Source organism: Thamnophis sirtalis, unplaced genomic scaffold, assembly GCF_051295495.1.
Source record: "Thamnophis sirtalis isolate CommonGarterSnake01/CBP01778 unplaced genomic scaffold, rThaSir2_p1.2 scaffold_6, whole genome shotgun sequence".
NCBI classification, from domain to species: Eukaryota; Metazoa; Chordata; class Lepidosauria; order Squamata; family Natricidae; genus Thamnophis; species Thamnophis sirtalis.
Window position 1 is genome coordinate 93939624 of NW_028261386.1, and position 24324 is coordinate 93963947.

The window sequence follows — 24324 nt, forward strand, 5'->3', positions numbered from 1 at the left end:
TCCAACAGAACATTGATAATTTCAGTAAGTCCATGCAAACGGCTTTCAGGTAGGAGCAGTGGTGGGATTCAGCCAGTTCACACCACTTCAGGAGAATCGGTTGTTAAGTTTCTGAGCAGTTTGGCGAACTGCTTGTTGAAAGAAATCATTAGGGCAGGCGGTTGTTAAATTATTTGAATTCCACCACTGGGTAGGAGATGAAAGAAAGAAGGAGCTGCAGTGTACTGTGTGTTGCTAACAGTGGGATGGATTCTAGTAATATATGTCTGTGAAGCTTATTAATATTTGAGAATATATTTAGCAGGAATAAATGTTGTGAAACCGATCAGCAATACTGTGGTTGCAGGTTCCATTCAGTGCAATCATGAAATTCTTGCTGAGACTTATAACTGATTTTTTAAAAATTTGACTCCAATTGTACATTTGATCTGCAGCATTACAGAATAAGAGCATTACAACTCCTTTCCATGTGAATCCAGAAGCATTATTTGGAAAAGGGCTGTATCTACAAAAAGGAAGAACGACTAAAAGGAAGGTAGAAGGAAATAACTTAATTGAAGTCATTAACCAACAGAAGGGAATTGGTATTCAAATATCCAAAACTAAACTGATAATAATAGAAGTAAAATCTCTCTCTCTGTCTCTCTCTCTCTCTCTCTCTCTCATACACACACACACACACACACACACACACACACACACACACACACACACAGAGGGGGGGGAGAGAAATAAAACACTAACATTATCAAGAATAAATGTACGAAACCTGAAAAGAGTGTATAAATAATAATTGATATGGCATGTACAATAACCCCCAAAGTAAGAAATAAGTTAAAGAGTGACTACTGGTTAATATGGAGCCTGGGCTATTTCTGAGCTATTCATTCTCAGGCAACTTGAATTCCTCTTAATTATTCTTTGCCTGATTCTGCATGCCACCAACAAACCCTGGCAACCTTTTGTGTTGATTCAGAGTTGTAGGAAAGTAGAAATTGCTTATACTGTTAATTGTTGTGTCTTCTTCTGGCAGTCAGAAGTAAAATAATTAGAGCATTTTGAGGTTTTGTATACAATTGGCAACATTTGTTCAATAATTTCTATATGTCCTGAGTTACATGGACATACTTGTAATGAATATGATATCTTTTTGTATTTTCCAGCCAGAAGTGCTAAGAAAAAGGCCTTTCTTTCATTTAGGATATTAAATTGGAATAATAAGTGGGTATCCTAAAAAACAAAGTCCAAGAAGAAAGAGCTAGTTTCTGAGTCAATTTACCTAGTATGGAGGGATATTGAAAGAGAAAAGGATAGGTGAAAGGATGGTCCATCTTCTTTATTAATCCTTTCTTACCTTAAAAATTTCTGGAGATCTTCTGTAATGGAAGGGGATAGCAGAAAACTGCAATAAGTAAGAGGGGGCTGAAAATTAGCAGCTATCTTAGTTTACATAACTTTATGCTAAGTTCAATCTACCAGTGGAAATTATTCAAATTATTTTACAAGGAAAATAAAATGAGACACATTTCTTTTACATAGTCCTATTCAGAAATATGAGAAATAGAAAATGATTACAGGTAGATATTCTGTGATAGTTAGTTATAAATATTTTAAATAAATAAGCTGTAAAAGATTTTGAATCTTGAAGGAATGAATAACTTCCTATGATTACAAGGTACCCTATTTCTTCAAAAATAAGACCTCCATGAATAGTAAATCCAATTGAGCTTTTGAGTGCATGCACTATAAATAAACCCTCCCCTAAAAATAAGCCCTTCCCAAAAATATTGCAACACAGCAGCAGCCATGAGATGACGACACTCGCTGCCTCCTGCACCTCAAAAATAATAAGACCTCCCCTGAAAATAAGGCCAAGTGATTATTTCAGTGGTCAAAAGAAAATAAGACCCTGTCTTATTTTTGGGAAAATAATGGTACATTCTGGGGATTCTAATGTAAAATAATTCAGTTAAGTGGGGTTACAGACAGGCGTATACATTTCTGCATCTAATACTTGTCTCAATTTCAGATAAAATACTATGGGTTTTCCTAATGCCTCCAAGCATATCATTGATTGTTCTGAATTTGGAAATAAATCCTGTCCTGAAAATCCATGGCCTGCAGGTATGCGAGGAGCTATATATATATGTCTAAGTGAATGTATCATCATCACCGTCTTCGGAAATATGACTATCATCATCTCAATCGCCTATTTCAGACAGCTGCATTCCCCAACTAACTTCCTCATCCTTTCCATGGCCATCACCGATTTCCTCCTTGGCTCCTTCATTATGCCCTACAGCATGGTTAGATCAGTGGAAAATTGTTGGTATTTTGGAATGACTTTCTGCAAGATCCACTACAGTTTTGACTTGATGCTCTGCTTGGTGTCTATTTTTCACCTTTGCTTAATTGCAGTAGATCGATTCTATGCCATCTGCTATCCCCTTCATTATTCACAAAAAATTACAGTCCCTAGAATCAGGCAATTAATTATCGTTTGCTGGTCAGTGCCATGTTCTTTTGCTTTTGGGTTGGGTTTGTCTGAAGCGTATGCTTCTGACATCGATTTTTATGAAGTTTTGGTTGCATGTTCTAGTTCTTGTCCAATAATATTTAATAAACTTTGGGGAACTGTTCTGTTTTCATTTGGTTTCTTCATTCCTGCCTCTGTGATAACTGGAATTTATGTAAAAATTTTCCAGGTGTCTAAAAAACATCTGAGGGTCATGAAAAGTTCAGGTGATAAAAATTCTAACCAGCTTTCTAAAAGCACAGACAGAAAAGCTGCTAAGACCTTAAGTATTGTGATAGGGGTTTTCCTCTTCTGTTGGTTTCCATGTTTTGTCACAATTTTAATTGACCCTTTTTTAGGTTTTTCAACTCCTGCTGTGCTGTTTGATGGCCTCAATTGGCTTGGTTACTTCAACTCCAGCTGTAACCCATTAATATATGGCTTTTTTTACCCATGGTTTCAAAAAGCTTTTAGATACATCCTCTCAGGAAAGATATTCCAACAACATTTCTCTACTGCTAATCTCTTTCCTGAACATAAATAAATGAATGAATGAATAAATGAATAAATAAATGAATAAATGTCTCATTGATCAAACTAAGGCAATCAGTGTTGTTTTTTAAAACCTGAAATGGTATCCTTTGTGCAAGGACAGAAAACGGTCTATAAATCTAACACCCAGCCTCTTAAATGTCATATGGATGGAAGAAATGTGGCAGAGGATAGAATTAGTATCATCAATGAAAGGGGAGGATTCTGGTGATGATGGTGAGAAGTGTTTTTCAGGAACCTTTGGCAATTGTCCAGCTGATACTTCAGGAAGCCCTGGACATTCTACAGTCTTTATATACTCTTGAATGTAAAACTATGTAAATTAGGAAGACACTACACATGCGATTTCATCCACACTGTTCTACAATCCTATATTTAAAAACTGGTTTAAAAGAGATGTCTGTTTTTTAAAAATCATATCTCATCCTGCAGGCTGGTAGTGCTAGAGGCTTTATATTAATGGGTTGTGTCCTTAATATCAAGAGAAAACTGAAAAGGGCAGTTTTCGTGAAATGATGTGGTGAAAACTCTCAGGAGGCCACATCTGGCATAAAAGAAGAGGAATTTTCCCCCCTGAAAGATAGTATATAATTCACGAGAGGGTCAGCGTTGAGATGAGAACTTCTTCCATTTCAGCAACAGAGTGAAAAGTTGCAAGGGGTATTTCAAAGAGAATTTATGACAACAGATATGAGAATCTCCTCCAAATCACCTCCCAATTACCTTCCATGTATAAATATCAAGAACACTCCAGCCTCATATGCATCTCAGCAACATATGCAAAAAAAAATGCAGAATTCATATTATTTAAACCAGAAGCAGGAATTTCTACCAAGATGGTACTTTCCCGCAATATTCTGAAATAAAATCGTACATTTTAATCCTTCCAGCTTAATTTTACATGGAAAAAATATTCAAAAACATACTTTTGTACCTGATTAATAAGGAACGATGTTCTTTTCTTTTTTTTAAAAAAACTCTTTAATCTTATCTAACTGTTAATCAAACTGTTTGCATACTTTAAAAATGGTATCTCTATTTTTAATTTTAATATTCATAAATGGAGTTTATACTTGCTTCTTCATAACAAGCAAGAATGTATTGTAAATAGATTCATTTGCAGCATTGTGAAGTAAGCTGGTTCAATCTGCAACAATCTTTTACATGACATAATGCAATACTATGAATAAATATTTTACAGGAAAGCCCATCCTCTTCAAAGAAACTTAGCTGACGTTTCTTTTTACACTGCTTTCTCTGAACTTTAAGTAATTTGTTCTGCCATAAATTGTGTTTTTTCTTTTGTTTTTCTGTATTTCTCAGAGCCAACTGGTCAGCAAAATATTGCTTGATGGAACACTTCCATTGATATGGTGTTCTTGCTTGATAAAAAAAGAAGAAGCTGGAAAGATCTGGTAAATAAACTGTAAGCCACACTATGAATCTGATTGATACAGAAGTGGTATTCAGCAGATTCTGACCAGTTCTGGAGAACAGGTAGCAGAAATTTTAAGTAGTTCGGAGAACCAGTAAATACCACCTCTGACTGGCCCCGCCCCCATCTATTCTCTGCCTCCCGAGACCCAGCTGATTGGGAGAGAATCGGGATTTTGCAGTAACCTTCCCCTGCCAAGTCCACCAAGCCATGCCATGCCACACCCACCAAGCCACGCCCACAGAACCGGTAGTAAAAATTGAATCTCACCACTGGGTTGATACATTAAGGTGACCAGATTTTCACATTGGAAAAGAGGGACGCCCTTGACCGGGGGGGGGGGGGGGGGCTTGATTAAAAAAAAAATTTTTTGTCAAAAGGTCACCCCAGGACACTGAAACCAGCATAAATACGAATCTGTTGCCAAACAAAATTTTGATCACGTGACCATGAGGATGCTGCAATGGTCGCTAAGTGTGAAAAATGGTCGCAACGGTCGCTAAGTGTGAAAAATGGTCATCAGTCACTTTTTTCAATGCCATTGTAACTTTGGTCACTAAATGTTTTTCCCCTCCTCGAGACTCCTCACTTCTTCCTTCATTCCTCTTGCTTATCTACCTTCACCTTATCTGTCTTCTGCTCTTTCCCTCTCTTCCTTCCTTTCTCCTTCCATCCTCTCTTCTTTCTTCACTCACTCCCTTCCTCCTTTTCTCTTCCTTCCTCCTTCCATTCTTTCAGCTTCATTTCTTTTGCCTATCTACCTTCTCTGTCTTTCTGCTCTTTCCATTTCTCTCTTCCTCTTCGCTTCTGTTCCTTCCTCCTTCCCTCCTTTCCTATTTCTTCCTTCTTCCTTCCTTCTGCCTATCTACCTTCACCTTCTCTGTCTTTCTGCTCTTTCCCTGTCTTCCCCTTTCCTCCCTCCCTCCCTTCTTTCCTTTCTAGTTCCATCTTTTCTTCTTTCCTCTCTCCCTCCCTTTTTCTTTTTTCCTTCCTTCCTCTTTACTCTTGCCTATCAACTTCATCCTCTTTGTCTTTCTGCTCTTTCCCTCTCTTCCCCTTTTCTTCCTACCTCCTTCCCTCTTTTCTCCCTCCCTTCTTCTTTTTCTTCTTTTTTTCTTCCATCTTCCTCCTTCTCCTCCCATTCTTTCTCCTTCCATCCATCTTTTCTCCTTCCATCTTCTCCCCCCGCCCTTCTTCTTTTCCTTCCCCCCTCCCTCCTTCCTTCCTCTCCTTCCCTTTCTCGCACACAGGAAGGGGAGGGGAGGCTTTCTAGTCGCTTTCACAGCATAATTTCTTTATCTAACTTTTAAAAAACAGTATGCAAATCAAACTTGAGATTTTCGTAACCTGCGAAGCACCAAGTTATTATCTTCTGTTGTTACAAATTCGCAGCTACTCCATTCTTTCCGATAGGGAACTGCATTTCCCAAGATGCCTCAGGTTCTCAAAGCGCTGAACGCGGTTTTGCAATTGACTCCAGCGAGGCCTGGTAGCCGCCGGCTGGGGTGGCTGTCAAGGCGCTGACAGCGGAGCAGACGCGCCGTTTGTTACTGCTTCCAGCAATCGAGACGGACGAGGGAAGCAGCGGTGGCGGACATCAGCAGCGACTGTAACGACCGCGCGGGCGAGGTGCAGAGGAAGAACGGAAGGTCCCTTCCGCCCGCGACGACGGCTCCAGCCATGGACGAGCGGGCTGGCCCCAACAACAACAACGGCTGCTTCTTCAACAACAACAACAACGCGCTGCTCTTGCCGCCACCTCCGGGTGGGAAGCAACCACGCCTTGCAGACTCGCTTCCCACCGCAGCACAGGGGCCGCACAGGCGTGGTTGCATCCCATCCGGAGGTGGCGGCAAGAGCAGTGCGTTGTTGTTGTTGGGGCCAGCCTGCTCGTCCATGGCTGGAGCCGTCATCGCGGGCGGAAGGGACCTTCCGTTCTTCCTCCGCACCTCGCCCGAGCAGTCGTTACAGTCGCTGCCGACGTCCGCCACCGCCGCTTCTAATTAATATAATTCTCCCTCTCTTTTTCACTCTCTCTCCAGCACACAAACGCAAATGCATAGGGCAGCCCACCTCACACACAGGTAACTCCGGGCAGCTTACAACATTATGATGCACGTCTCCCCATAGGAGAGGAGATGGGGAAGCTGGGGGCCCGGAGATCACCCGGGGGATGCCGAGGATGCCTTAACCAATCGAAAGCCGGCGTACCTCATCATAATGGGGGATGGATTTCTTGCCAGGAAACGTGAGGGTTGGACAACGGCGGAGACTCGGGTTTGTTTTTTTTCCCGGGAATAAAAGTGAACATAAGACTTCTAAATCCCCAGCAAGAAAAGAAATGCAACTGTAGTGGTCTCTCCCCCCCTTCCTCTAAAGAACAAATGTTATCCTGCCGCAGAAGCGAAGAAATCTCAGATTTCGCCCTTCTGCAACAGCCTCCCTCGGGATCCCGCTCCTCCGCTACAGATGCATCGCGTCCCAACAGCGGAACTTCACAGCCCCAAACCCAGTTTCTGGGTGACCCGTCGAGAGACTAACTGCTTCTTCTCCCCACCCCGAAGACTGTATTTCCCCGCCGCTCCCTCCCCCCACCCCGCAAAGCTCTCTACAGCCCTTCCAAGCCTACCCAGCACCAAGTCCTCCTCTCCAGAAAATCCTACACGCGCCCGATGCTCCTCAGTGCACACGTCCCTTGCCGGCTCCAGGAGAGCTTTTTGGAAACGCGCAGCTGCTGCTTCTCTTTCAAACTACATGGCTCCCAAGTCGGGGCATCTCTCCCTCCCCTTGCAGCTCAGGGGCTCCCTTGAAGGGCTCCTGCTGCGGCGGCGGCTCCCCCAGCTAGCGCTCCGTTTTCAGAGATTTTCCAAAGCGCTCGCCCTCTTCCCACCCGGCCGTCTCCTTTTAAGCCCCCCCCCAAGTAACCCCTTCCTCAGGCTCTCCGCCAGCACTCTTCAACTTCATCCCCATCACTGCCCGCTCCTCCAGCCCCTAAAAGCGGTGGGGCTGGGGACCGATCCTGAGCTAACCTACGCCACGAAGGCCGCCCCTCCCCGGTACCTTTGGTGCATCCTACTGTCGCTCCCTCCCCCTGCCCCGCAAAGCTCTCTACAGCCCTTCCGAGCCTACCCAGCACCAAGTCCTCCTCTCCAGCAAATCCTACATGCGCCCGACGCTCCTCAGTCCACACGGCAGCTCCGGGAGAGCTTTTTGGAAACGCGCAGCTGCTGCTTCTCTTTCAAACTACACGGCTCCCAAGTCGGGGCATCTCTCCCTCCCCTCGCAGCTCAGGGGCTCCCTTGAAGGGCTCCTGCTGCGGCGGCGGCTCCCCCAGCTAGCGCTCCGTTTTCAGAGATTTTCCAAAGCGCTCGCCCTCTTCCCACCCGGCCGTCTCCTTTTAAGCCCCCCCCAAGTAACCCCTTCCTCAGGCTCTCCGCCAGCACTCTTCAACTTCATCCCCATCACTGCCCGCTCCTCCAGCCCCTAAAAGCGGTGGGGCTGGGGACCGATCCTGAGCTAACCTACGCCACGAAGGCCGCCCCTCCCCGGTACCTTTGGTGCATCCTACTGTCGCTCCCTCCCCCTGCCCCGCAAAGCTCTCTACAGCCCTTCCGAGCCTACCCAGCACCAAGTCCTCCTCTCCAGCAAATCCTACACGCGCCCGACGCTCCTCAGTCCACACGCCAGCTCCGGGAGAGCTTTTTGGAAACGCGCAGCTGCTGCTTCTCTTTCAAACTACACGGCTCCCAAGTCGGGGCATCTCTCCCTCCCCTCGCAGCTCAGGGGCTCCCTTGAAGGGCTCCTGCTGCGGCGGCGGCTCCCCCAGCTAGCGCTCCGTTTTCAGAGATTTTCCAAAGCGCTCGCCCTCTTCCCACCCGGCCGTCTCCTTTTAAGCCCCCCCCCCAAGTAACCCCTTCCTCAGGCTCTCCGCCAGCACTCTTCAACTTCATCCCCATCACTGCCCGCTCCTCCAGCCCCTAAAAGCGGTGGGGCTGGGGACCGATCCTGAGCTAACCTACGCCACGAAGGCCGCCCCTCCCCGGTACCTTTGGTGCATCCGACTGTCGCTCCCTCCCCCTGCCCTGCAAAGCTCTCTACAGCCCTTCCGAGCCTACCCAGCACCAAGTCCTCCTCTCCAGCAAATCCTACACGCGCCCGACGCTCCTCAGTCCACACGCCGGCTCCGGGAGAGCTTTTTGGAAACGCGCAGCTGCTGCTTCTCTTTCAAACTACACGGCTCCCAAGTCGGGGCATCTTTCCCTCCCCTCGCAGCTCAGGGGCTCCCTTGAAGGGCTCCTGCTGCTGCGGCGGCTCCCCCAGCTAGCACTCCGTTTTCAGAGATTTTCCAAAGAAGGAAACTCATGACTCGCTCGGAGCTCTGCCTTATCCGTCTCCCCACCTCAGCGCGGCCCGTCTCGGTCGAGACCCTCCGCAGCTCCACCCCCCACTAATCCTTTTCGCAGCCGAGGGAAGGAAAGGGGGGGAAGGCTTCTGGCGGCTCCCGGGCAGCAATCCCACTGCCATCCACCCGCCCCAGACTCCCTCCCTCCCTCTTGCAGCCCACCCCATGCGAATCCCCCCCGCATCTTCTCCCAGGTTTCTCTCTCAGGGTAGGGAGGCTGCGGGCTGCCAGTAGCCGCCGCGGGCTGGCTTTCCCCCCCCCCCCCCGCTCCACCTCACCTCGCCTCCTCCACTAGCCTTTGTCCCTCCACAGTAGGGTGGCTGGGGGGAGGAGACGGCCCGCCCGCCCAACTCCGCAAAGGGGGAGAAGGAGAGGAGGGCCATCTCCTCCCCCCAGCCGCCCTGTGGAGGGACAAAGGCTAGTGGAGGAGGCGGGGGGGAATCCAGACTCCCTAGGGAAGGCCTTCCCTTGCTAAAGGCTGCCGCCGCCCACTCTAAGCAGCAAAGCCTCCCGATTCCCACGGTTACTCACCAGTGAAGCAGCAAAAGCAAACAGCGAAGGCGAAATGAAATGGAGACTCGTGCGGCGTGCTTAAGCGGACTCCAGCCAATCAGTGAGCTGGCTAGGATGCCGCGTGCTTAAAGTTTTCCATCCCAGCCAGCTCACTGATTGGCTGGAGTCCAGGCCAATCAGTGAGCGGCAGACTGGGCTGGCTTAGATTTTTAGTGTAGAATAGAATAGATGGGGGAAAGGAATGAGCGAGCTAGCGGCAGCTGATGATGGGCGGGAGAGCCAGCGAGCGCCGAAATAAAGCGTGGGTTTTTGAGAAGCGGGCGGGACGCGGGAAAAATGATGAAAATCGTTCCTGTCCCGCCAAAAGCGGGACGTCTGGTCACCTTATGATACATATATGCACCCACACCAATATTAATAATAACAGTAGTAATTAATTCAGGATTTCCAATGGAATGCAATGCAATAAAGTGCAATTGCACATAATATATAATCCTACATGTTCTTCATCACAGAAGTCGCCATGCCCCTCCCACCACTCACTAGAACCAGTGTTCAAGAAAGCCTAGTGTCTTGCATATTCTCAGACAATGTCCTGAGACATCATTCTTGATGGACTGTCAGGGCAAAATAGTATTTTGCTTAAGAACAAATGAAAGATTTAGTGAGTAAGAAAAAAACCCGCCCGAAAAACTATTTTTATATTCCAAATTTCGAATATGTGAATAAGGTTAGGAGATATATGAATGATCATTTAGTTTCCAGGCCTTGTCTCTTCCGTCTCATGATGTCCTACTTCACTTTGCACAAAACTCCACATCTGTTTGACCCAAATCTCCCTTAATGTTAAAGAATTATAGGAAAGGAGTCCAGAAGGCTTCAAATTGACATCTATATGCTTCATGAGGATAAGCATATTCCTGTAGTAGTGAAATAAGATAAGCCACCATTTGAATGCCTTATTGAATTAAAACATGATATGTCTGAAATTGGGGGGTGGGGTGGGTTCAATAGCCTTGAAAAGTAGCTGTTAATAGCCAAGATATAGTTGGGGAAAAAAGAAATAAAAAAAAAGAAAACCACCAGTGAGTATACTGTGTTGTTTATTAACATGCTGCATTTATCATTAACCTCACAATAGCTCTGTCTTATTAAAATAATGGAGCTGAATCTTCTGGAAATTACTTTGGTTAAAAACTCTCTGAAAAAAGGAGCCTAATAGTGATTGAGCTAGAAATGTTTCAGAATTTAATTCACCCATTTTAAGTGAACCTTAGTTCCTGGATTAACACAGTATGAATAATTGGTGCAGAATCGTTTTAGGATTAGAAATGGAGTCTGTGCAGTTGATTTTATACACATATCCAATTTTCTTAACACCACAATTTAACTTAAATGGGTTTCTCTCCTAAACAATGGGATCTGCGGTTCATTTAGTGCAAGTAAGCTAGAGGTAGATTTTTATTATCCTTTGTCCACCCATACAACCCTTGGAAAGATGCAACGTTAGTGTGATTTTAAACAAGGAGATCTCTATTTAGGTACTGTTACTGTGATCATATTTTCTTGGGGAAAAAATAAAGAACAAATCTGTAAGGGGGCAGATTTGAAAGAGGTTCAGTACAATACAAAAATAATGGTTGATGCTTAAGACTGCTTTACAAAGGAAAATTCAAGAGCAAAACCAAAAAAAGAAATAATTCAATTAAAAAAATGACAGCTAGCTGAAATAAAGGACTGCCCTTTATAAAAAAAGGAGGTATGCCCACTGCATGTATTTATACAGTGAACCATTGCTCCCTATATTTATCACAAGCTCTGATTATTGTTGATTGTGTTCTCTTTCCACAGAACCTCCTGTGTTCTTCTCTTCTGAATGACATATTTGTTTCTCAACAACACATTATGAATTCCAGTAATCTCTGGAGCCTGCAGGGAGATAAGAGCTTTGCATCATAAAAATATAAGATCCCCACTCAGATATATGTGGATTTAGCCATAGTTCTCATCATGTGTGGCAATATTTATTTGGTTTTACTTATTAAACTTATATGTCACACATTTTGCCTAGAGAGGGCTCTAGACAGCTTACCATCAATACAACCCTACATCATTTCTGACAAATGGCAGTCCAGTCTCTTCTTGAACACTTCCAGTGATGATGCTCCCACAACTTCTGAAGGCAAAATATTCCATTGCTTGATTGTTCCCTCCTTATTCCTTGGTTGAATCTCTACTTGATCAGTTTCCATCCATTACTCTTTGTCTGGCCTTCAGATGCTTTGGAAAATAGCTTGACCCCCCCTCATTTCTGTGGCAGCCCCTCAAATATTGGAACACTGCTATCATGTCTCCTCTGGTCCTTCTCTTCTTTGGAGAAAGTTGTTAGCTCCCGTTACTTGTCCCAGCTTCTGCCAACCTAGCAGTTTGAAAGCATGTAAAAATGCAAGTAGAAAAATATGGATCACTTTGGTGGGAAGGTAACAGCGCTTCATGTGCCTTTAGTGTTTAGTCATGCTGGCCACATGACCACGGAGACGTCTTTAGACAGCGCTGGCTCTTCAGCTTTGAAATGGAAATGAGCACCACCCCATATAGTCAGGAACAACTAGCACATATGTGTGAGGGTAACCTTTACTTTTTAAATGGTAGCAACTGACCTCTGAAATATGTTCTTCCTTTATCCCTGGCAGTCAAAGGATACTTAGACTTTGTTGTGTATAACATGTTTTTATCTCTATATTTTCTTTGCTATGAACAACATATACAGCGTATTTGTACCCAGCCCTCTGATATCACCTTCTTCCATTGTGTGTAATTATATCTTTTCTTTGTTTTCCTATTAATAAGGAATATGTTTTAATAAATCCAGAAATCAGGCACTTTCAATTCTTTTTTGTTTAAAATTCTGAACGATTTGACTTTATACAGTAGATCTGAGAATTATGTAACCTGGGACATTTCACTGTTTACTGCAGACGTGATACAGAAATATTATGTCAATATTCATAGTTTACACTGTTTATAGTTTAGAATGGGAGGAACACGATGGAGAACTGCATGTTTTTCTATGGTTGTGGCCTAACTGGCCCCAACCAAATTATGGGATTTGAAGAACAAAAGTTCTTCCACACACACAAACTTACTGGATGCTTAAAATGAAGAGCTAAGGTGTGTGTAATATGCTTAATGACAATACAGGGCGGGGCATAACCTTTTCCTAGGGGGTCACAGCAAGATCGACAGCAGTTTACAACTTCCGCGACACCTCATTTTAAAGCCCATAAAAAACTGAATTGAATGAGCTATTAAATGTTAAATTTGCTTTAAGAATGGCTGGAAAATTCAATTTGGAAGAACAAAGGATCATTGACAGAATAAAATGCATTGCCTTTCGAGAGGCTCGCGATGCTGGAGCGACGTTTATCAATCGAAAATGGATTGCAAACAAATTGAAACGTCATCCGGATTGGGTTACTGATAATTGGAACAAAACAGCCCAAGAATGTTTCACAAAATTTGGAGAAGGGCGTCCTCTGCAACTGTCCCAAGAAAGCAAAGCCATCATTGCAACTGGCAGTCGCAAACAACGAAAAGGAAACCGAAAAGTGGCCCAAGAAATCCTTCAAATTCGTGGAAAACGAGTTGATCAAAGGACAATTGGCCGATATCGAGAACGAGAAGGTTTGAAGCCATTCCACGTCATTTGCAAACCATTGAAAACTCAAACACATGTTCAAGATCGGCTTTGGTTGTGCGATTGGTTGTCTGAATGGACCGAGGAAGATTTTCTTCATTTGGCGCCATCTGACGAATTCTTCGTTTATGCCATTCGAAAACCGAATTTCCAGAACGATCGAATTTGGGCTAAAGACGTCGACGACATCGCCAAACATGAACGATATCGACAAATCGTTCGCAATCCGACTTGCATCGGGATTTTCGTCATTTTCACAGCCAAGAAACTGCATTGGGTTTTGAAGGATAAAGGGGAATCCTGGGATGGCAGTTATTTCCGTGAGAAAATTTTATTGGAGAATGTCATTCCATTTCTCAGTGATCCAGACAATGTCTTGGTGGTTGGTGAGGCTGTCTTTCTTCATGACAAAGCTCCTTGCATGCGTGCAAATGCGACTCAGCAATTGTTAAAGGAAAACAATGTCGAATTTTGGGGCAATGACGTCTGGCCGGGAAATTCGCCAGATCTCAATCCGGCAGAGAACATTGGGGCCATAATTAAGGATGAAGTGGAAGCTCTGATGATTCAAGAGCAAGGTCAAAATCGATATTCGGTTGAAACTTTGAGAATGAATTTGGAAACTGTGTTGAAAAATCTGGAAAATCGAACGGAACTGTTTGAAGATTTGTTGTGTTCTTATCCACCTCGTTTGAATGCTGTTCGAAGGGCTAATGGTGGTCATACTGACTATTAAATCGTGTCAATAAACTCAGTTTTTGATGGGCTTTCGAATGGTGTATGAATTATTTGTGTTGTTATTACAAGTGTTGCTGTGACCCCCTAGGAAAAGGTTATGCCCCGCCCTGTAAAGATTAAAAAAACAATGAAGCTCAATCATGAATCTGTTGAGAAACCACCTTTTTTATTTATCTTAGAAACTTAAATACCTTAGATACTTACGTACCTTTGATATTTCAATACAATGTATGATAACATGCAATCATAGATACTTAACCTTCTAAACCTGAGTCTTTTTCTTTTATTTGCTTAGAAAATTTTAAAAAGTGCCTCCAAAGGTGCAAATGTCACTTCTTAACATAAATAAGTAAGGTGGTGGCAATATTGATTGACATCCATTATGAATGTAAAATATTTTTGTTAGGTATAAAACCAGAAAGTTATGATAAAAGGACTATATATTTAATGCTACATGTATTGACACAGCAACAATTGTATTTGCCCAATATTGGAAAAATGAGAACACCCTACCAGATGAAAATGTAATCCGAAAAATATTAGACTGTGCAGAGATGGATAGATTGACATTGAAAATGAAAGATAAAGGTGATATAGAGTACTATTCAACATGGAATATGTTTTATCAATTGGTTAGAGATAAGAGGTAGAAGTTGGATGAAGAAAGATTATTGTTATACTTAAGGAAAATATGAATGTTGTCTGTAATTATAGGTTGTTTTTGCTGTTGTTAGCTGTGAAGTCATGTCCAACCCATCGCAACCCCATGGACAGTGTTCCTCCAGGTCTTCCTGTCCTCTTCCATCCTCTGGAATCCATTTAAGCTCATGCCTACTGCTTTGGTGAATCCATCCAGCTACCTCATTCTCTGTTGTCCCTTTCTTCTTTTGCCCTCAAACTTTCCCAGCATTAGGTTCTTCTCCAGTGAGTCCTTCCTTCTCATTAAGTGGTCAAAGAATTTCAGTTTCCTCTTCAGGATCTGGCCTTCTAAAGACAGTCAGGGTTGATCTCCTCTAGGACTGACCAGTTCGATTGCCTTGCAGTCCAAGGGACTCGCAGGAGTCTTTTCCAGCATCATAGTTCAAAGGCCTCAATTCTTTGGTACTCAGCCTTTTTTATGGTCCAAATTTTATAGCCATACATTGCAACTGGAAAAAACATAGTCTTGACTATAAACACTTTTGTTGGCAGGGTGATGTCTCTGCTTTTTATTATGCTATCTAGATATGCCATAGCTTTCCTTCCCAGGAGCAAGCAATTAATATGATTATAAATAAGCTAATATAATTATAAATATTGCTATAATTATTATATGTATTACCATATAGCACTATCAGTATATCTGTTATTTTTCCCTTTCGTTAACCCAAGTGCCTGGATAATACATTGTCTTCAAAATATTTATATATAAATTAAAGACTTGACTTTAAAAAAAAGAATGTAAAATTGTGATGACTAGTAACCAATGGGAATTCTACTAGCAGAAGACAGATATATTTCAGAGGTGGGTTGCTACTGGTTCACACCGGTTCGGCCAAAGAGGTAGTGGAATGTTGGCATGGGTCGCAGAACTGGCAGCGACCCAGGCTGGCCACACCTCCAAACCGGTTCCCTGGTTGCCGCTGCCGGCATGGTTTTTTTGTTCTTTTTTAATGTTCTGCGCATGCGCAGAATTATTTACAGGCAATGGTGCATGCGCGCAAAGCTTGCGCGCAATGAACTGGCAGCAACACCAGCAGCAACCCACCCCTGATATATTTGTACAATGAATAAGGGTTCATGTGTTGGACTAGGAGAAGAAAAACCCAGGTTTTAGTCTACCTCAGACCTGGAAGCATAGTTGGTGACTTTGGGGCAGCCATTTTCTCTCAGAACAATTGTTGTTTTAGGTAAAAATAAGAAGGATCATAGTGTATACTGTACCTCTTTGAGTTCCTATTGGAAAGAGAGGATATAACAACACAATAAATAAATATTTGTCCATTTAAGTCTCTTATTTCAGCAACTGCTAATATTAGCCTACTACCTCTAATTTACTTTTGTAGTTGATTTTTATGTCATCCATCTCACTGATGCAGCTACTTTGGGCAGCTATGTCTGAGCTAAACAAATAGCAATCATGAGGAGGTACTATCTAGGAATGATTGGAGCTGCAGTCCAGCACAACTCAGAGGTAGGTGCCACTCTTAGAGTAGATTTTATACGCTGTTTGTCTCTTAAGTAGCAGCTCTGCAATCTTTAATGGAGCAAGTCATTATGACACTTATTTTGTAGGATGCTATCATTCGTTAAGCAGCAAGGAATATGCTGGTCCATAAATATCCATGCACTTCCGTGGACATTGCTGTTAAATGAACATGTTGGAGACCACACCTTCCAATGTAATATTCACTAGAGAGGCCTATTATTCCAACTGGCTTATATAAGGCCTTACTTGATTTCCTATTCCTCAGATACACAATGAAGACAGACTTTGAAAATTAATGCAGTGGATTCTACCAGGTAAGCTCCTTTTTCTCTTATGTTATTTACATATTTCACTTCCAAGCCAAGAAAGCACATGTTCTTTTTTCTTTGGTTGCAGTTGTAAAAAAAAAGCCTTTAGGTTTATTGGAATAACACACTGAGCTCATTTTAATGTACTGTATATTCAGCCTTGAAGCTGAAAAGATGTTTGATTTGAAAACAGATGTCTCCTGACATACCTATCAATTGTGTATTCCCATTATTCAGCTTTACTTCCACCTTTCCACATTTCCAAATTGGCATAGACACTATTTATATTGCAGAATTCTTTATCCCAGCTTATTTGTTTTGTAAAGTAGAAGTTTAATTATTAAACAGTACATCAGCACATCAGCTAAAGAATAATTGCATTGTAATTGTTCCCTGCAAGCTGGTTTTCTATTTATATTTTTGATGCAACTGAAAATGAAGGAAAGCCTGCTTGAAAGGAAAAAGAAACAGAGGAAGAAATACATTTTTTTCATCAGGGAGCGGACCAGAATCTCTCCCCCACTCATATATGTATTTGCACTATTTTAACAACCCTTTGTTTTCTCATTCATATTATAATCAATTATTATCTTTTGTTTATAAAAAGAACCCACTTTCCAGCGATACAAAAAAAAATACAAGATTAAGCACACAAAAAAATCATTTAGCCAATGCACAATCATATGCTATTCATACATATGTACACAGCGCTCCTTCTGGCTCAGAGAGCCTCTAATTTCAATATGATTATTTTGAAAAACTGAGCTGTTCTCTTCCGTCTTTCTCCATTTTTGTGTGGGTTTTTTTTTAAAAAAATTACTTATTTGTCCAACTAGAAAAATGAAGATATTGGGCATGAATGCATTTATCCAGCCTCCCAGCAGTCTTGTTTAAGCTACAGGAAAGGAAAAAGCAGAAGCACTCCATCCATTCACCCACCCTGGCAAGCAATTTGGTAAGTTTGGGAAGAGAATAATGACGAGAGAATCATAAACTTGGTACTTGGTGGAAGAGAAGATGACAAGAAAAAGTTGTAAGTAGAAAATATTAGAGAGATACATTAGAATACTGAGAAATATATACCATTCAGGGTAGGTAATTTGCTAGCGAAGAGCTCTTCAGTCATAGATGTCATAGGTAAGGTGGCAAGAATATATTTTACTTGCTGATCTGGACAAACAGATGTTTCCTTTCTCTTTCTCCTGTTAATCTGGGGCCAGATTATATGAGAGAGACAAGAGTAATAGTGAGTAACCCCACCTTCTCTGAGATTGTCCACAAATACCCCCCTGCCTTACATTCCTCATATGGAATCAAGTTGTAACTCTTGTAGCATCTGTCTTTGTTCCTTCATCTTCAAGGATTTGATCAAACCACTTTGAACAAATCCTTCTTTGGCATTCCTGTACACATTGTCATACAACCTTCTATAAAAATAAAAATCAAATTCATTTTTTAACAAGGAGATCTGATAACCCTCTCAAATTCCCCTTTGCCTCTTCCAGTATTTCCTTTGTAGGAGTCCCCAAAATGCATCTTAATTCTCCCTTCTCTTTCTCTTACTGGGCAGAACCCTTCAATACAGAAATATCTAGTTGTTCCAAAACCCTGTTACAAATTAAATGGGGGGAAACCCTTCCTTACTTTTATTAAGACCTTGTCTCAAAAGCTGAATAGGTAAATTTGTGTACAACCTCCAACTGTCATAACAATAGCACTTAGATTATATACCGCTCCATAGTGCTTTACTGTTGAGAGAGACTGGGCAGTTTACAATGCCAGCATATTGTCCCCAACAAACTGTGTCCTCATTTTACCCATCTTGAAAGGATGGAAAGCTGAGTCAACCTTGAGCTGGTCAGGATCGAACTCTTGGCAGTCAGCTGAGTTAGCCTGCAATACTGCATTCTAACCACTGTGCCACCACAGCTGTCTTGTCTAGCTAGAAAAACTGAATTCATCTTTAAATTTCCCTGTTTCAATGATCACAGAAATGAAAAAATGGGAAGAGGTATGGCTTGAATCTCAGCAATAGGATGTGTTCTCCGGCTCTGTGAAGAACCGTCAGATTCCCTGCTATGTTAAGGGGTATTTAACCATAGCTGTCCTGGAGGGACAGAGAAGAGGAGGGGCGCATGGGAAGGAAGGAACAAACCTTTTCATATTTTTTTAAAAAAAGATAAAATATATAACAGATGAGCATATTGATTGATGGCAAAGATAAAAACTAAGAATGATTCCACAGTGACACATCAAGAAAGAGAAGAGCTGAATAATGTTGAATATTAAACCAATGGGATTATACCAGATCGAATGATGACACATTTTTCATTTAGTGCCTTAGGCTACAATAGCAATCTTTCAACTTCTGATATTGTTTCCCAGTGTTGGGGATCACATTTTATTTATTTGTTTATCTTATCTTATTATTTTATTTTATTATTATTATTTTATTATTTTATTTTATTATATTATTATATTATTTTATTATTATACTATTATATTATTATACTTTTATTATACTATTATATTTTATTATATTTTATTATATTATTATTTTATGTTATTATTATATTATTATATTATATTATTATTTTATGTTATTATTATATTATTATTTTATGTTATTTTATTTTATTACTTTATTATATTATTTTGTTTTGTTTGTCACTCATGTACGAATAGGAATAAACATGAATAAGAACTCAGGAAATGGGTACAAATAAATGGGACAGTAGACAGGGACTAGTACTACTCGAGATTCACATAATCCCCGCTTTTTATTGCAGAACGTTTGCTGTAGCAGAAATTTAACGCAGTAGGAAGCCAAATGAGCTCCACAGCAGAAGAAACTACGCCAGTGCCGCTGTGCTTTATGATGAATGGATCCTGCTCAAGAACCCTCCATCCGTTTGGAGTCCAGTTAGCCATTTACATGGTCTGTGCTATTGGTGTGTTAGTTACCATTATGGGGAATCTCTTGGTGGTGATTTCCATCTACCACTTCAAAGCACTTCATACTCCTACTAACTTCTTGCTACTCTCTCTTGCCCTGGCAGATCTCCTCCTGGGCTTAACTGTCCTTCCCTTCAGCACAATCCGCTCTGTGGAGAGCTGCTGGTATTTTGGAGATGACTTTTGCCGGCTGCACACTTTTCTGGACACTGTCTTTTGCTTGACTTCCATATTGCACCTCTGTTTTATCTCTGTCGACCGTCACTCTGCCATCTGTGATCCTTTGCTCTATCCCACCAAGTTCACCCTACGGGTTGCTTGCATCTACATAACCCTGGGGTGGGGGGTGCCTGTGGTTTACACATCCATCTTCCTTTACAGCAAAGGAATTGAGGAAGAGTTAGGGCGGTTTTTGCAAAGCTTGCCCTGCATTGGGAGTTGTCAGCTGCTGTACAACAAACTCTGGGGCTGGATCAACTTCCCTGTCTTCTTTTTTCCCTGTCTCATCATGATAGGGTTATACATCAAAATATTTATAGTGGCAACTAGACAAGCTAAACAGATCAGGAGCATGAACAAAAAGCCCAGAGGGAGCAAACATCAAACAGGAGCTGCAAAAAGAGAAAGGAAGGCAGCAAAAACCTTAGGTATCGCCGTAGGAATCTACCTCCTTTGTTGGTTGCCATTTACCATAGACACTATGGTAGATAGCCTGCTGGATTTCATTACCCCTTCTGTTGTGTTTGATGTTCTTATTTGGTTTGCTTACTTTAATTCTGCCTGTAACCCCTTGATTTATGTGTTTTCCTATCGTTGGTTCAGGAAAGCTGTGAAGCTCATTTTAACATGCCAGGCCTTCTCTACAAGAACGTCTGCAATTGATCTATATCAAGAGGAATAATCTATGGTTGGGATGGCAAATATGGTTGTGGGGGGAGTAGAAAATAGCATTCACATCCACCTTGCAATTAAAGCACATACAACTGAAGGTCAACAAAGCAATTTCGGTATCAAGAGATGAAAAAAATCTTCCTCTTCCTGACAATCAAATAACAATAATGAATTAAATATCTCATCATTTTCGGCTCTTTCATGACCCACGCCAAATAATCACCTTCTTGGGTAGGTAATTTAATTAATTAATTAATTAATTAATTAATTTGCTGCCTATTGCACCACATTTTATTTTTCCGGAGAGTAGTGCTAAAGTCCACTGTCAAAGGATTCCAACTTGATTCCATTATTTTCAAGACAACCTAATGGGCTGTTATTTATTTCTTTTTCTTTCTACATTTATTACAAGAATGATTTTGTTTTAGTAATGAAATGAGATCAGCTCAAAGGTGCTTTTTCAAGAGGCAACTGGACTTTCTTGTTTTACTTTGAAGACGTTTCACTTCTCATCCAAAAGCTGAAGAAGCTTCTTGGATGAGAAGCAAAATGTCTTCACGGAAAAACCAGAAAGTCCAGTTGCCTATTGTAAAAGTACCTTTGGGACAACCATGACCTGGATGACTGAGAATCTCCATAGACAAATGGGATCAGCATTGTCCAGGCCTACAGGTAAGCCATTCATTTCAACCAAACAGTGAAAATAGGGTTGAAAGCTCATACAGGTTAATCGGAAAAAATAGGAACCAGAGATTAATTGTAGAAGGCAATTTTACTTGGTGACATCAGTAAATCAAAGTTCATTTGCTTTTAAAATTTAAAATAATACATCTATATTTCAACTATAATAAGGAATAATAACAAAAAGACAAATGGGAGAAAAAAGAAATGTTCTTTGTGAAAGATGTTATATGTAGTTGCATGTTCAAAACCTAATCATCACTACTTATTTATTAGAAAATATTTTCCCCATGTTTGATCGTATCCTGCTTGCAAATAAGAAACATAAATGAATCTCTCTGGAACAAATTATTTGATGTGAAGAAATATGTAAATATCAATAATCTGTTCAGTATCTTTGAGCTTCAATTATGTCTAAGCAATAAAAGCTGAGTTCTCTTGATCAACAGCAAGATGTGACTTGTCTCCTTTTTGTTGATATCAAAGCCATGGACATTGGCTTCTGCACTTGTATATCAAGCAAGCAGATATGTAGCTGCTTGACACATTGTTCTATCCCATTATTTGTTTAATCATATCTGTTGGGTTAAATGACAGGCTGAACCAAAACCAAACAAAGTACGTATATTGTGTATCAGCATTGTTGGATAGGGTGAACTGCAAATCCAGCCCTCCTCAATTATGACATTAAGCTTACTTCAGATATGGGAAGAGAGAATGTTTCCAGGCCATCCAGTTATTGTGAAAAAAAAATCAGGAATAGTTGCTACACACACCTTGCCCTCTTGCTGTACCTCTCCTCCTCTCATGTGCAAATCTCCTTTTTAAATCTGAGCTAGATTCAAGTTATTAATTATAACTAGGGTCCGTGGTGGGATTCAGCCGCTTTGCACCGGTTCAGGCAAACCAGTTGTTAAATTATCCACTCCACCCCCTGTCTATCAAAGTGTATTCTGGGTGCTGCACTGCAATGGAAAAATTGGCAACGGAGTGTAGAACCAGCAGTGACCCAGGCCTGCCACATCCCCAAACCAGTTCCCTTGCCGTTGCTGGGCTGCCGCCATTTTGGTTTTTAGTGACTGCATTCCCTTTTCTTGCGTCAGGACTCCCAGAGCTGTATTGCCTTTTGAATCCACAAAGAGATTAAAAGGTTTTTCTACATTGGGGAGTCCCATTACCAGAGCTTGAGATAATTCTGATTTTAGGGCGTCAAATGCCCATTTTTGTTCCAGCCCCCAAATGAAGGGTTCTTTTTCACCCCCCTTCATGGAGGTGTACAAAGGTTTGGCTAAAAGTACAAAATTTGGAATCCAAATTCTGCAATATCCTACTGCGCCCAAAAATCCCTGCAACACTTTCCTGGTTGTTGGTTCCGTAATTTGGCACACAGCATCTTTTCGCTCATGTCCTATTGCTCTTTGTCCTTGACTTATGGTATATCCCAAATATTTGACTTGGGGTTTTACTAACTGTGCTTTTTTTCTTGAGGCATGATATCCCTTGTCCATTAACAGATGGAGCAGTTGATTGGTATTTTTTCAACAAGTCTCCTTTGTCTGTCCTGTTACTAAGATATCGTCCACGTATTGGAGTAGCACATCTCCATTTTTGCAAGGCTGGAAATTTTCTAGGTCCGAGGCCAAGGCTTCACCAAAAAGGGTAGGTGAATTTTTAAATCCTTGGGGAAGCCTAGTCCAAGCGTACTGCCTCTTACAACCTGTTATGGGGGCCTTCCCACTCAAAAGTAAAGAGTTTTTGACTGTCCCTATGTATTGAGATGGTGAAGAAGGCGTCCTTTAATGTAGGATGGAAACCTGAGGGCACTTTTAATCCCGACATCATTTCAAAAGTACATCAGATCATAACAGATGCTAAAACCCAGATCAACATCAGTATATTGACCAGTGGCAGATAGCAGTGCAACAAAATCCTGACTGGCTTCGTAAATGTAAAAAGGAAGCCATGAAGGTCTGTGTGGCTTGAATAAAAGAAAATGGCAAAAGCAAGGTCAAAAAAGAGAAAAAGCCTCTCTTCCAAACAGCACCCTCTGAAGAAGAAGGTCCCCCTCCATATGCTCCTCTCTATCACCCAAGACAGCCTTCAAATGCCAGCGGTGGAATTAATCAAGGGGCAGTAGGACAAAGTGACCAGAGGGATGAGCAAAAGGTGGAAAGTCCTTCTAGCGGAACCCCCCTCTCCTATAACCCAATGGACTTCTCCCGTTGCTGCCCAAACCAGAAGTCAGCCCCTAGCCCCACTTCGCCAAATGGATCAAAGAATTATATATGGACAGGGACAAGTAGAGATTCAGCCTTTGTTTCAATATGTCCCGTTCACCACTACAGATCTGTTGAATTGGAAACAACATTATGGACCGTTGTCCACTAAGCCTCAGGAAGTTATTGACCTGTTTATGGTTATTATCAGAACCCATAATCCGACATGACAGGATTTGGAGCAATTAATGGCTACTCTCCTTAATGGGGAAGAAAGTGAAAGATTGAGTAGTGCCATTGGAAAAATCTTAAAAACCGCAGACAGAGGAAGCCTTTAGGCTGCGCTAAATTAACGGTTTCCACAACAAGATCCTCAATGGAATCCCTATGGAGACATCCCTCTGGGACTATCAGGCATTAATTCTTCAAGGCTTAGAACAGGCTGCAAAACCTCCAGTGAATATGTCCAAACCCTCTCTCGTAATCCTAACCCCAATAACACTGAAATGATGAAATATAATTTACAACATCACAATTTGAGTTCCACTCCTTTGTATTTGACTGACAATATGTGTGCCATTATGAAGGAAGGAAGGCTTTCAGCAATGACACACTTTCCCCCACCACAAGCTGTTTTTTTTTTTTTTATAATTACACATTAGACTATTAATTTCATCATGGCAAGAATGATAAATAGGATGTCTTCTCTGTCTCACTACAAATTTGCTTTCAAGTGTTAGGTACTGGTTACATGTCATTGAAACTTCATGAACAGAGGCAGTCTATCCTTCAATAACCAATATAAAGAGAAAGGAAGATATCCTGCCTTTGGCTTTTGTATCAGTTTCTTGAGATCTTGTTGGTTGCTTGTTGGGAAAACAATGCTGGTCAGCTTTAATCTGATTAATTAGGGACCTTCTTATAGTTTTCACTTGTTTATCATATTTTTCTCCCATGAAAAAGGCTTAGAAAAAGGCAATATGTAGCTAATCTTCATTTAGTGACTGCCTCATTTAGCAACATTGGTAAAAAAAAACTTTACAAACAATGCTCATACTTTTTAGAGTCATCAGCGAGATGGGTGAGAAATCAACCTGATAATAATTGTGACCTTCACAGCTTTGTAAAACAAAAGAAAGCACATAACATCAGAAACAATTGCAGTGCAGTGCACTTAATGACTGAATTGCTGTTCTCATTTCTGGTAGTTAAAAAAGGACTTCCTATAAATAT

The 24324-nt window shown here is 41.6% G+C and overlaps 2 protein-coding genes across 2 annotated transcripts; both read left to right on the forward strand.

Moving 5' to 3' along the window:
• Nucleotides 1-2045: 2045 nt before the first annotated feature.
• LOC106543069 (trace amine-associated receptor 2) lies at nt 2046-3059 on the forward strand. Its single transcript, XM_014058975.2, has one exon. The coding sequence runs from the start codon at nt 2127-2129 to the stop codon at nt 3057-3059; it is 933 nt and encodes a 310-aa protein (XP_013914450.2). The 5' UTR covers nt 2046-2126.
• A 12829-nt stretch (nt 3060-15888) lies between these two features.
• LOC106543072 (trace amine-associated receptor 5) lies at nt 15889-20391 on the forward strand. The gene is made up of 4 exons (XM_014058978.2): nt 15889-16025; nt 16306-16354; nt 17185-17303; nt 19138-20391. Exon 4 carries the CDS (start codon nt 19179-19181, stop codon nt 20202-20204), a length of 1026 nt encoding a protein of 341 aa, XP_013914453.2. The 5' UTR covers nt 15889-16025; nt 16306-16354; nt 17185-17303; nt 19138-19178; the 3' UTR covers nt 20205-20391.
• The last annotated feature ends 3933 nt before the right edge of the window (nt 20392-24324 follow it).